This window comes from Mustelus asterias, chromosome 5, assembly GCF_964213995.1.
Source record: "Mustelus asterias chromosome 5, sMusAst1.hap1.1, whole genome shotgun sequence".
NCBI lineage: Eukaryota > Metazoa > Chordata > Chondrichthyes > Carcharhiniformes > Triakidae > Mustelus > Mustelus asterias.
Genome location: NC_135805.1, coordinates 7,625,498 through 7,639,794, shown reverse-complemented (window position 1 = coordinate 7,639,794; position 14,297 = coordinate 7,625,498). Strand labels below are relative to the sequence as shown.

The following is a 14,297-nucleotide window of genomic DNA, read 5'->3' as shown; positions in this document are numbered from 1 at the left end:
GTAACCATTCCCGACTTCAGATCTGGGCCCACTAATGACAATGAAATTCAAATTTCCATATCGTAATCAACTCCATGCTGATTTCTGGCATGGAGCTGATTACAGTCGAAATCTTCAGCTGGGAGATGTGCAAAGGCCCGGCGCCTATCGGGAAGCCTGCAAAACAGCCTGTACGGATGTCTCCCGGCCCACTGCGCTGCTAGAAAAGCACAGTGGGCTAGGAGAATCACCCCCATTGTCCATATTGTTAATGAGATAAGATTCTATGAAAAAGGAGCATGAAGCGAGATAATTCTGTACAGAGTCTAGTGCTGTCTAACACTAGGGGACAAGCACTAAAGGTGAGAGTGAGAGAAAGTTCAAAGGAGATGTGAGGGGCAGGTAATTTGCACAGAGAGTGGTAAGTGCCTGGAACATGCTGCCAGGGTTTTGGTGGAGGCAGATACTGTAGGGGCGTTTAGATAAGCACATGAATATGCAAAGATTGGAGGGATATAGACCAAGGGCAGGCAGAAGGGATTAGTTTAATTTGGCATCATGTTCTGCACAACATTGTGGGCCAAAGGGCCTGTTCCTGTGCTGTACTGTTCTATGTTCTACAAGTCTCTTTTGTACTTAGTTAGTATAATATTCAATAAAAATTAACCAACATCCTTGCTTCTATCACTGCCAGAAGTCCGGATCACATCTGAGACCCACAACAATAAAACTGTTTTTTTGTGCCTGTATCCCTGCTGTTTGAACCTCTGTTTTTAAGGGGGACTCGGGGATCCCGCCACCAGCAAATGGTGCGCTGCCGAGAAAAATGCTGAGGGGAAGCCAGAGATCTCACCCATAGTGTATGAAAAGGTAAATAGATCGGAATAAAATTGAGAATGCTTACAGAAGATACTGAAATGTATTTCAGGAACTTTATTTTATTTCTTTCCTGCTCCATTCAGTAGATATATATATTTGATTAGCTCAAAGTTTAAAATCTTACTTTGACCAGGTGTGTCATCGCATCTTTGAAGAAGACAAGATCAAGAAAGCCTGATCGGACACCTTCATTATGTTGTCCCTGATAAAACTGCAATTTTTCAGTCAGGAATTCGTAGCTTGGGACCTGGAACATATTTGTTTACAACCATTGAAATGTCACAAAGAAAGTGTCATAAACATAATGAAAAATGGGGGATGCTGTGATGCCCAGGCATTGTCATATTCATAACTTTAAAAACATAAACTTGAATCAGTTTGGTGCCAGTAAGAATGCACTATTCTTTTCTACGGTACTTTTCTTGATTGTGTTTATATCTGTGACTGTGTGAGTGAGTGCCATAGCTTTAGATTTTGGTGTGAACATATGAATAAGCAATCTTATTGATTTCAATCATGCATTGGGAGGAACCATACATAATAGGGACAACCAAGATATAGTTACAAAAAATTGAGGAATGAGAAGTAAACATTTCAGGCTATAAAATGTTTACAATGCAGCTCCAATAACACTCAAGAAGCTTGACACCATCCAGGACAAAGCAGTCCACTTGATTGGCAACCCTTCCAAAACCATTCACTCCCTCCACCACCAATGCATATAGCAGCAGTGTGTACAATCTACAGGATGCATTGCAGGAACATACATGCAGGAATATATTGCAAACATATGGGCGGCGTGGTGGCACAGTGGTTAGCACTACTGCGTCACAGCACCAGGACTTGGGTTCGATTCCCAGCTTAGGTCACTGTCTGTGCGGAACCTATATGTTCTCGCTGTGTCTGCATGGGATTCCTCCCACAGTCCAAAGATATGCGGGTTAGGTGGATTGGCCACGCTAAAATTGCCCCTCAGTGTCAACCATAGTATTAGGGGCTTGGATGGAGAGAAATTTGTTGAGTGTATTCAGAAGGAATTTCTTATTCAGCATGTGGATGGCCTGATTAGAGAGGGGGCAAAACTTGACCTCCTCTTGGGAAATATGAAAGAGCAGGTGACAGAAGTGTTAGTGAGGAATCACTTTGGGACCAGTGACCATAATTCCATTAGTTTTATGGTAGTAATGGAGAATGATAGGTCTGGCCCAAAAGATAAAATTCTAAATTGAGATAAGGCCAACTTTGATTGTATTAGACAGGAACTTTCAAAAGTTGATTGGGGGAGTCTGTTGGCAGGCAAAGGGATGTTTGGTAAGTGGGAGGCTTTCAAAAGTGTGCTAACCACGGTTCAGGGTCAGCACATTCCTTTTAGAGTGAAGGGCAAAGCTGGTAGAAGTAGGGAACCCTGGATGTTTCGGGACATTGAGGCCCTGGTCAAAAAGAAGGCATTGACATGCATAGGCAGCTGTGATCAAGTGGATCCCTTGAAGTGTAGAGAGGTTGTCAGAGGAGAGTTAAGAGAGAAATCAGGATGGCAAAAAGAGGACATGAGATTGCTTTGGCACATAAGGCAAAGGAGAATCCAAAGTGGCACAGTGGTTAGCACTGCTGCCTCACAGCGCCAGGGACTTGGGTTAGATTCCCGGATTGGGTCCCTGTCGGTGTGGAGTTTGCACATTCTCCCCGTGTCTGTGTTAGTTTCTTCTGGGTGCTCCGGTTTCCTCCCACAGTCCAAAGATGTGTGGGTTAGGTGGATTAACCATGCTAAAATTGTCCCTTATTATCAGAAGCATCAGTTAGGATAAATGCATGGGGTTATGGGGGTAGGGCCTGGGTGGGATTGTGGTCGGTGCAGACTCGATGGGCCAAATGGCCTTCTTCTGCACTGTAGGGTCTATGATTCTATGAAATACATAAAGGACAAAACAGTGCCCAGGGATCGAATAGGATCCATTAAGGATCAACAAGGTCATCTATATGTGGATCCACAGGAAATTGGTGAGATTCTAAATGAATATTTCTCATCAGTATTTACTGTTGAGAAAGACATGGATGTTGGGAACTTGGGGAAATACATAGTGATGTCTTGAGGAGTGTACACATTACAGTGAAGTTCTAAAGCACATCAAGTCAGATAAATCCCCAGGACCTGATGAAGTGTAAGACATTAAAGGGAGGCTAGGGAGGAAATTGCGGGTCCCCTAGCAGAGACATTTGAATCACTGATAGCCACGGGTGAGGTGCCTGAAGATTGGAGGGTGGCAAATGTTGTGCCTTTGTTAAACAAGGGCTGCAGGGAAAAGCTTGAGATACGTAGGCAGATTTTGGCAAGGTGTAAAAGTAACAGGGTTGTTGTGGTGGGAGATTTTAATTTTCCCTATATTGACTGGGACTCACTTAGTGCTCGGGGCGTGGATGGGGCAGAGTTTGTAAGGTGCATCCAGGGGCGCTTCCTGAAACAGTATGTAGATGGTCCAATGAGGGAAGGGGCCACACTGGATCGGACATTGGGGAAAGAGCCCGGCCAGATGGTTGATGTTTCAGTAGGGTAGCAGTTCGGGAACAGTGACCACAATTCAATAAGCTTTAAGGTACTGATGGATAAAGATAAGTGTAGTCCTCAAGTTAAGGTGCTAAATTGGGGAAGGCTAATTACAACAATATCAGGCATGAACTGAAGAATGTAGATTGGGGGCAGATGTTTGTGGGCAAATCAACATCTGGCATGTGGGAGGCTTTCAAGTGTAAGTTGATAGGGATTCAGGACCGGCACACTCCTGTACGGATGAAGAATAAGTATGGCAAGTTTTGGGAAACTTGGATAACGAGACATATTGTGAGCCTAGTTAAAGAGAAAAAGGAAGCATTTGTCAAAGCTAGGAGGCTGGGGACATACGAAGCAAATGTGGAATACAAGGAAAGTAGAAAGAAACTTAAGCAAGAAGTAAGAAGGGCTAAAAGGGGTCCTGAAAAAGCATTGGCCAGCAGGATTAAGGAAAATCTCAAGGCTTATTATACATATATAAAGAGCAAGAGGGTAGCCGGGGAGAGGGTTGGCCCACTCAAGGACAAGAGAGGCTTATTTGGTAGCACAAGCCAGTAGCTTTCGGAGCGCTGTTCCTTCATCAAGTGAGTGGGAGTTCTGTTCACAAACAGGGCACATAAAGACACAAACTCAATTTACAAAATAATGGTTGGAATGTGAGTCGTTACAGGTAATCAATGATTACCTGTTATTGATTACCTGTTATATGATTACAGGTGATTACCTGTAAAGACTCACATTACAACCATTATTTTGTAAATTGAGTTTGTGTCTTCATATGCCCTGCTTGTGAACAGAACTCCCACTCACTTGATGAAGGGGCAGCGCTCTGAAAGCTTGTGGCGTGTGCTACCAAATAAACCTGTTGAACTTTAACCTGGTGTTGTGAGACTTCTTATAGGGGAGGTCCCAGAGGATTGGAGAATCGCCAATGTTGTTCCTTTGTTTAAGAAGGGTAGCAAGAATAATCCAGGTAATTACAGGCCGGTGAGCCTTACATCAGTGGTAGGGAAATTATTGGAGAGGATTCTTCGAGACAGGATTTATTCCCACTTGTAAATAAATGAACGTATTAGTGAGAGGCAACATGATTTTGTGAAGGGGAGCTCGTGTCTCACGAGGTTGATCGAATTGTTCGAGGAAGTGACAAAGATGATTGATGAGGGTAGGGCAGTGGATGTTGCCTGCATGGACTTCAGGAAGGCCTTTGACAGGGTCCCTCATGGCAGACTGGTGCAGAAGGTAAAGTCGCATGGGATCAGAGGTGAGCTGGCAAGGTGGATACAAAACTGGCTCGGTCAAAGAAGACAGAGGGTAGCAGTGGAAGGGTGCGTTTCTGAATGGAGGGCTGTGACAAGTGGCGTTCCTCAGGGATCAGTGCTGGGACCTTTGCTGTTTGTAATATATATAAAATTGCTTCTTGGAAGTGCAGCAGAGAGGGAGAGATTCGCGAGAGGAGTGCTGCGGGTAAGCGCTTTTATTTTTTAACTTACTTTTTCGCGGGTTTTTTAAAAAATATCTAAACCCGGAAGTGGTCGCGCAGGGAGGTCTGGGAGAGAGAGATTTTTTTTTCTCCCCGATAAATTGGAACAGAGAGGAATCCCGATACTCTACACTTGTAGAGTATCCCACCCTCCCTCCTCCTCTAACCTAAAAAAAAAGACCCAGTGAGAGCAGGGCTTTGGAGAAAACAGGAGGAGGAAAGGTAAGTTTAAAATTTTCATTCACTTTTTTTTTCCCTGTGTGTTTAAAAGGGCAATTATGAGTGTGAGGCCAGTATGTTGTTCCCAATGTAGGATGTGGGAGGTCCTGGAGGCTCCTAGCCTCCCGGACGACCATATCTGTGCTGGGTGTGTTGAGCTGCGGTTCCTAAGGGACCATGTTAGGGAACTGGAATTGCAGCTCGAGGACCTTCGCCGGGTTAGGGATAGTGAGGAGGTCATTGACAGGAGCTATCGGCAGGTGGTCACACCAGGACCACGGGAGGAGGGTAACTGGGTAACAGTGAGGAAGGAGAAAGCTCGGTTGATGGTGAGCACCCCGGTGGATGTGCCCCTTAATAATAAGTACTCCTGTCTGAGTACTACTGGGGAGGACAGCCCACCTGGGGGAAGCAGCGGTGGCAGTGTCTCTGGAGCTGAGCCTGGCCCAGTAGTGCAAAAGGGTAAGGAAAGGAGGGGAGTGCTAATTGGGGACTCTACGGTGAGGGGGTCAGATAGGCGTTTTTGCGGACACAGACGGGACTCTCGGATGGTGGTTTGCCTCCCTGGTGCAGGGGTCCGGGATGTCTCTGGTCGAGTCCCAGAAATCCTGAAGGGGGAGGGAGAGGAGCCGAAGGTCGTGATGCATATAGGTACTGCTGACATAGGTAGGAAGAGGGAAGGGGTCATGAAAAGAGAATATAGGGAGTTAGGTAGACAGCTGAGAAAGAGGAATGCAAAGGTAGTAATCTCGGGATTGCTGCCTGTGCCGCGGGAGAGTGAGAACAAGAATCGGTGGAGAATGAATGCGTGGCTGAGGGACTGGAGCAAGGGACAAGGATTTGGGTACTTGGATCATTGGGACCTCTTTAGGGGCAGGTGTGACCTGTTTAAAAAAGACGGGTGGCACTTGAATCCCAGGGGGACCAATATCCTGGCGGGAAGGTTGGCTAAGGCTACTGGAGAGACTTTAAACTAGAAAGGTTGGGGGGAGGGAATCGAAATGAGGGGACTGAGAGCGAGGAGGTTAGCTCGCAAATAGATAAGGAATGTAGACAGGGTAAGAGGGAGGTTGGACGAGTGATGGAGAAGGGAAGTGCTCAGGCTGAAGGTCTGAGATGTGTCTATTTTAATGCCAGGAGTGTAGTGAATAAAGTGGATGAGCTTAGAGCGTGGATTGCTGCTTCGAATTGTGATGTGGTGGCCATTACGGAGACTTGGATGTCTCAGGGACAGGACTGGGTGCTTCAGGTGCCGGGTTTTAGATGTTTCAGGAAGGACAGGGAGGGAGGCAAGAGAGGGGGGGGAGTGGCACTGTTGATCAGGGATAGTGTCACGGCTGTAGAGAAGGTGGACGCCGTGGAGGGATTGACTACGGAGTCTCTGTGGGTGGAGGTTAGGAACAGGAAGGGGTCGGTAACTTTGCTGGGTGTTTTCTATAGGCCGCCCAATAGTAACAGAGATGTTGAGGAGCAGATGGGGAAACAGATCCTGGAGAGATGTAGGAATAACAGAGTTGTCGTGATGGGAGATTTTAATTTCCCAAACATAGATTGGAATATCCCTAGGGCTAGGGGTTTGGATGGAGAGGAGTTTGTTAGGTGTGTCCAGGAGAGTTTCCTGACACAGTATGTGGATAAGCCTACTAGAGGAGAGGCTGTACTTGATCTGGTGCTGGCTAATGAACCTGGACAGGTGGAGGATCTCTCGGTGGGTGAGCATCTTGGGGATAGCGATCATAATTCTATCTCCTTCACGATAGCATTGGAAAAAGATAGGATCAGGCAGGCTAGGAAAGTGTTTCTCTGGAGTAAAGGGAAATACAGTGTCATCAGGGAGGAAATTAGACGGGTAAATTGGAAGGAGGCATTCTTGGGGAAAAGTACCGAAGGAAAGTGGAGGATTTTCAAGGAATGTTTGTCTGGAGCTCTGCATGACAACGTTCCGATGAGACAGGGGGGTGTTGGTAGGGTACGGGAACCGTGGTGCACGAAGGTTGTGATGAACCTGGTGAATAAGAAAAGAGAGGCGTACAGAAGGTTCAGAGAGCTAGGAGGTGTTAAGGATTTAGAGGAGTATACGGGATGTAGGAAGGAGCTTAAGAAGGAAATTAGGAGAGCGAGAAGGGGTCATGAGAAGGCCTTGGCGGGTAAGATTAAGGAGAATCCCAAGGCTTTCTACAAATATGTCAAGAGTAAAAGGATGAGATGTGAAGGCATAGGACCCTTAAAAGGTGAAGGGGGAAAAGTTTGTGCGGAACCGTTAGAAATGGCGGAGGTGCTTAATGAATACTTTACCTCGGTATTCACGGTGGAAAGGGATCTGGGTGGTTGTACTGCTGGTTTGCGGTGGACAGAAAGGATCGAGCATGTGGACATAAAGAAAGAGGATGTGTTGGAACTATTGAATGGCATCAAGGTTGGTAAGTCGCCGGGACCGGATGGGATGTACCCCAGGTTACTGTGGGAGGCGAGGGAGGAGATTGCGGAGCCTTTGGCGATGATCTTTGCATCGTCGATGGAGACGGGAGAGGTTCCGGAGGATTGGAGGATTGCAGATGTGGTCCCTATATTCAAGAAAGGGAACAGGGACAGCCCGGGAAATTACCGACCGGTGAGTCTAACCTCAGTGGTTGGTAAATTGATGGAGAGGATCCTGAGAGACAGGATTTATGATCATCTAGAGAAGTTTAGTATGATCAAAAGTAGTCAGCACGGCTTTGTCAAGGGCAGGTCGTGCCTTACGAGCCTGGTTGAGTTCTTTGAAAATGTGACCAAACACATTGACGAAGGAAGAGCGGTGGATGTGGTCTATATGGACTTCAGCAAGGCGTTCGATAAGGTCCCCCATGCAAGACTTCTTGAGAAAGTGAGAGGGCATGGGATCCAAGGGGCTGTTGCCTTGTGGATCCAGAACTGGCTTGCCTGCAGAAGGCAGAGAGTGGCTGTGGAGGGGTCTTTCTCTGCATGGAGGTCAGTGACCAGTGGAGTGCCCCAGGGATCTGTTCTGGGACCCTTGCTGTTTGTCATTTTCATAAATGACCTGGATGAGGAAGTGGAGGGATGGGTTGGTAAGTTTGCTGACGACACCAAGGTAGGTGGTGTTGTGGATAGTTTGGAGGGATGTCAGAAGTTGCAGCGAGACATAGATAGAATGCAAGACTGGGCGGAGAAGTGGCAGATGGACTTCAACCCGGATAAGTGTGTGGTGATCCATTTTGGCAGATCCAATGGGATGAAGCAGCAGTATAATATGAAGGGTACCATTCTTAGCAGTGTAGAGGATCAGAAGGACCTTGGGGTCCGGGTCCATAGGACTCTTAAATCGGCCTCGCAGGTGGAGGATGCGGTCAAGAAGGCGTACGGCGTACTGGCCTTCATTAATCGAGGGATTGAGTTTAGGAGTCGGGAGATAATGCTGCAGCTTTATAGGACCCTGGTTAGACCCCACTTGGAGTACTGCGCGCAGTTCTGGTCACCTCATTACAGGAAAGATGTTGAAGCCATTGAAAGGATGCAGAGGAGATTTACAAGGATGTTGCCTGGATTGGGGGGCATGCCTTATGAGGATAGGTTGAGGGAGCTTGGTCTCTTCTCCCTGGAGAGACGAAGGATGAGAGGTGACCTGATAGAGATTTACAAGATGTTGAGAGGTCTGGATAGGGTAGACTCTCAGAGGCTATTTCCAAGGGCTGAAATGGTTGCTACGAGAGGACACAGGTTTAAGGTGCTGGGGGGTAGGTACAGAGGAGATGTCAGGGGTAAGTTTTTCACTCAGAGGGTGGTGGGTGAGTGGAATCGGCTGACGTCGGTGGTGGTGGAGGCAAACTCGTTGGGGTCTTTTAAGAGACTTCTGGATGAGTACATGGGATTTAATGGGATTGAGGGCTATAGATAGGCCTAGAGGTGGGGATGTTATCTGCGCAACTTGTGGGCCGAAGGGCCTGTTTGTGCTGTGGCTTTCTATGTTCTATGTTCTATGTTCTATAAATGATTTGGAGGAAAATGTAACTGGATTGATTATTAAGTTTGCGGACGACACAAAGGTTGGTGGATTTGCGGATAGCGATGAGGACCGTCAGAGGATACAGCAAGATATAGATGAGTTGGAGACTTGGGCGGAGAGATGGCAGATGGAGTTTAATCCAGACAAATGTGAGGTAATGCATTTTGGAAGGTCTAATACAGATAGGAAATATACAGTAAATGGCAGAACTCTTAAGAGTATTGATAGGCAAAGGGATCTGGGTGTACAGGTACACAGGTCACTGAAAGTAGCAATGCAGGTGGAGAAGGTAGTCAAGAAAGCATACAGCATGTTTGCCTTTATCAGCCGGGTATTGAGTTTAAAAATTGGCAAGTCATGTTGCAGATTTACGGAACCTTAGTTAGGCCGCACTTGGAATATTGTGATCAATTCTACCAGAAGGATGTGGAGGCTTTGGAGAGGGTACAGAAAAGATTTACCAGGATGTTGCCAGGTATGGAGGGCATTAGCTATGAGGAGAGGTTGGAGATACTTGGTTTGTTCTCACTGGAGCGACGGAGGTTGAGGGGCGACCTGATAGAAGTCTACAAGATTATGAGAGGCATGGACAGAGTGGATAGTCAGAAGCTTTTTCCCAGGGTGGAAGAGTCAATTACCAGGGGGCATAGGTTTACGGTGCGAGGGGCAAGGTTTCAAGGAGATGTACGAGGCAGATTATTTTTTACACAGAGAGTAGTGGGTGCCTGGAACTCGTTGCCGGGGGAGGAAGTGGAAGCAGATACGCTAGTGACTTTTAAGGGGCGTCTTGACAAGTACATGAATAGGATGGGAATAGAGGGATATGGTTTCCGGAAGGGTAGGGGGTTTTAGTTAAGTCGGGCAGCATAGTTGGTGCAGGCTTGGAGGGCCGAAGGGCCTGATTCTGTGCTGTAATTTTCTTTGTTCTTTGTTCTAACTACAAGCCAGTGAGCCTAACATCTGTAGTGGGTACGTTGTTCAAAGGTATTCTGAGAGACAGGATCTACAGATATTTAGAGAGAAAAAGACTGATTCAGGACTGTTAGCATGGCTTTGTGAGTGGAAAATCATGTCTCACGAATTTGATTGAGTTTTATGAAGGGGTAACTGATGCACCATCAATCAAGCAAAGACTAGTTATATGCAAGAACAAATAGGCTTTTATTAACAAGAACTTGGAGCCATCCCTGTCGGAGATCTGGTCCGTACGAAAGGCTAGGGGGAGGAGCCATCGCCTTTATACCCGGACCAGGGGGAGGAGTTTTGGGCAGAGCCGACAGGGATGTGCCACATATACAGGTAATAACAGATACTAACTAATAGTGGTTAACCACAACAGATAACAGTGGTTTACCACATTCACCCCTGTTTAAAAAAAGAGTCCGTCGGGGGTGAGGCAGAATGAACAATATTTACAGGTTCAGTCTATCTGGAGGCTTGCTCTGCCGCTGCGATCGCTGTAGTGCTGGTTCCGATGTAGGTTCAGGTCGCGGTGTTGTTTCAAGCGCCAGTACATTGTTGTCATCAGTAGTCTCGTCCGATCGTCGAGTGCATGGTGACGACTCCTGGGGCTCAGGCGAGCTGTATACTGGGGTGAGAGGAGTGAATAGTTGTTCTGATGTTGTAGGGACAAAGTTGGGGATTGGAGGTGAGGGGTTGGGGGCCATAGTGGTCCCTGAGTCACCTGCGGGTGCTAGGTCACGGATAGATACCGTGTCCTCCCGTCCATCGGAGTACGCCACATAGGCGTACTGGGGGTTGGCGTGGAGGAGTTGAACCCTTTCGACCAGGGGGTCAGACTTACGGGTCCTGGCATGCTTCCGAAGCAGGACAGGGCCCGGGTATGCCAGCCACGACGGTAGTGAAGTCCCTGGGGAAGACTTCCCGGGGAACACGAACATTCTTTCGTGGGGGGTGGCATTGGTTGCCATGCACAGAAGGGACCTAATGGAGTGTAGTGCCTCTGGTAGGACCTCTTGCCAGCGGGTGACTGGAAGGCCTTTAGACCGTAGCGCTAGTAAAACGGTCTTCCAGACTGTTGCGTTCTCTCTCTCCACCTGTCCGTTTCCCCGGGGGTTGTAGCTAGTAGTCCTACTCGAGGCTATACCTTTGGAGAGCAGGTACCATCGCAGTTCATCACTCATGAAGGAGGATCCCCGGTCGCTATGGATATAGCTAGGGAAACCGAACAGAGTGAAGAGGCTGCGCAGGGCCCTGATGACCGTGGCCGAGGACATATCTGGGCAGGGAATCGCGAAGGGGAAACATGAATACTCATCAATGACATTGAGGAAATATATGTTGCGATCAGATGAGGGGAGGGGGCCTTTGATGTCAATGCTTAGGCGTTCAAAGGGGCTTTTATGAGGTGTGCCCTGTCTGGTCGGTAGAAGTGCGGCTTGCATTCCGCGCAGACCTGGCAATTTCGAGTTATAGACCTGACATCCTCAACGGAGTAGGGCAGGTTACGGGCTCTAATGAAGTGAAAAAACCTGGTGACCCCGGGTGGCAGAGGTCGTTGTGGAGAGCCTGTAACCTGCGCACTGGCACATGTTCCACGGGACTGGGCGTCAGGTGGCTCATTGAGCTTCCCGGGCCGATACAAGATATCGTAATTGTAGGTGGAGAGTTCGATTCTCCACCGCAATATCTTATCGTTCTTGATCTTGCCCCGCTGCGTATTGTTGAACATGAAGGCAATGGATCGTTGGTCCGTGAGTAGGGTGAACCGTTTACCAGCTAAATAGTGGTGCCAGTGCCGTACAGCTTCCACTATGGCCTTGGGCCTCCTTTTCGACAGAGCACTGTCGAGCTTTGGGGCCTTGGAGGGTTCGTGAAAAGAAGGCCACGGGTCTGCCTGCCTGGTTAAGGATGGCGGCTAGGGCGAAGTCAGACGCATCGCTCTCACTTGGAACGGGATGGATTCGTCTATAGCGTGCATCGTGGCCTTCGCGATGTCAGCTTTGATGCGGTCGAAGGCCAGATGGGCCTCTGCCGTCAGGGGAAAAGAGGTGGATTTTATGAGCGGACGGGCTTTATCCACATAGTTGGGGACCCATTGTGCATAGTACGAGAAGAAACCCAGGCATCTTCTCAGTGCTTTGAGGCTAGTGGGGATGGGAAGTTCCAGGAGGGGACGCATACGGTCGGGATCGGGGCCGATGACCCCATTCTCCACTATGTACCCGAGGATGGCGAGGCGGTGTTTCCAGAACACACACTTCTCCTTATTGTAGGTCAGGTTAAGGAGGCTAGCTGTGTGCAGGAATCTGTGGCCCTGCTGGTCAAGGCCACAGATGGTGACGTTATCCAGGTACGGGAAGTGGCCCGCAGCCCGTTCTGGTCTACCATTCAGTCCATTCCACGCTGGAAAACTGAGACTCCGTTGGTGACGCCAAAAGGGACCCTAAGGAAGTGGTAAAGGCGACCATCCGCCTGGAACGCTGTATATTGACGGTCCTCCGGGCGGATAGGGAGCTGGTGGTATGCCGACTTCAAGTCAATGGTGGAGAACACCCAATATTGTGCAATCTGACTGACCATGTCAGATATGCAGGGAAGAGGGTACGCGTCCAGCTGCGTGTATCGATTAATGGTCTGACTGTTGTCAATGACCATTCTGTGTTTCTACCCAGTCTTAACGACTACCACTTGTGATCTCCAGGGGCTGGTACTGGCCTCGATGATCCCTTCCTTGAGGAGCCGCTGGACTTCGGACCTGATAAAGGCCCTGTCTCCAGCACTATACTGCCTGCTCTTGGTGGCGATGGGCTTGCAGTCAGGAGTCAGATTCGCCAACAAGGAGGGAGGGGCGATTTTAAGGGTCGAGAGACTACAGATGGTGCGCGGTGGGCAATGTAGATGCCGCTGATTGCAGACGGAGAGCGGGGGAAAAGGCCCATTATACTGCAGAGTGACACTCTTCAGATGGGTCATGAAATCTAGCCCCAGGAGTACAGCAGCGCAGAGATGTGGCAGCACGAGGAGTCTGAAGTTATCGTATGTGAGGAATAAAAGAATGACCAGGGTGAGGTTAGGGCCGGTCAAGGACAGTAGTGGGAACTTGTGTATGGAGTCAGTAGAGATAGGCGAGGTGATGAATGAATACTTTTCTTTAGTGTTCACCAAGGAGAGGGTCCATGTTTTTGAGGAAGAGAAGGTGTTATTAGCCTATTAGCCTATAGGCTGGAGGAAATAGATGTTCGGAGGGAGGATGTCCTGGCAGTTTTGAATAAACTGAAGGTCGATAAGTCCCCTGGGCCTGATAAAATGTATCCTAGGATTCTTTGGGAGGCAAGGGATGAGATTGCAGAGCCTTTGGCTTTGATCTTTGGGTCCTCGCTGTCCACGGGGATGGTGCCAGAGGACTGGAGAATGGCAAATGTTGTTCCTCTGTTTAAGAAAGGGAATAGAAATGACCCTGGTAATTATAGACCGGTTAGTCTTACTTCAGTGGTTGGAAAATTGATGGAAAAGGTCCTTAGAGATGGGATTTACGACCATTTAGAAAGATGCGGATTAATCCGGGATAGTCAGCACGGATTCGTGAAGGGCAAGTCGTGCCTCACAAATTTGATAGAATTTTTTGAGGAGGTCACTAAGTGTGTTGATGAAGGTAGGGCAGTTGATGTCATATACATGGATCTTAGTAAGGCGTTTGATAAGGTCCCCCATGGTCGGCTTATGATGAAAGTGAGGAGGTGTGGGATAGAGGGAAAGTTGGCCGATTGGATAGGTAACTGGCTGTCTGATCGAAGACAGAGGGTGGTGGTTGATGGAAAATTTTCGGATTGGAGGCAGGTTGCTAGCGGAGTGCCACAGGGATCAGTGCTTGGTCCTCTGCTCTTTGTGATTTTTATTATTGACTTAGAGGAGGGGGCTGAAGGGTGGATCAGTAAATTTGCTGATGACACCAAGATTGGTGGAGTAGTGGATGAGGTGGAGGGCTGTTGTAGGCTGCAAAGAGACATAGATAGGATGCAAAGCTGGGCTGAAAAATGGCAAATGGAGTTTAACCCTGATAAATGTGAGGTGATTCATTTTGGTAGGACTAATTTAAATGTGGATTACAGGGTCAAAGGTAGGGTTCTGAAGACTGTGGAGGAACAGAGAGATCTTGGGGTCCATATCCACAGATCTCTAAAGGTTGCCACTCAAGTGGATAGAGCTGTAAAGAAGGCCTATAGTGT

At 48.1% G+C, this 14,297-nt stretch overlaps 1 protein-coding gene across 1 annotated transcript in view; it reads right to left on the bottom strand.

Annotated features, from left to right (window-relative positions):
* Window positions 1-14,297, bottom strand: part of LOC144493944 (dynein axonemal heavy chain 8-like) — a 1,661,706-nt gene that overhangs the window by 455,601 nt on the left and 1,191,808 nt on the right. Inside the window, exon 66 of the mRNA XM_078213521.1 lies at window positions 983-1,105. Coding sequence (XP_078069647.1) covers window positions 983-1,105 — 123 coding nt within the window. The remainder of the gene's footprint in view (window positions 1-982; window positions 1,106-14,297) is intronic.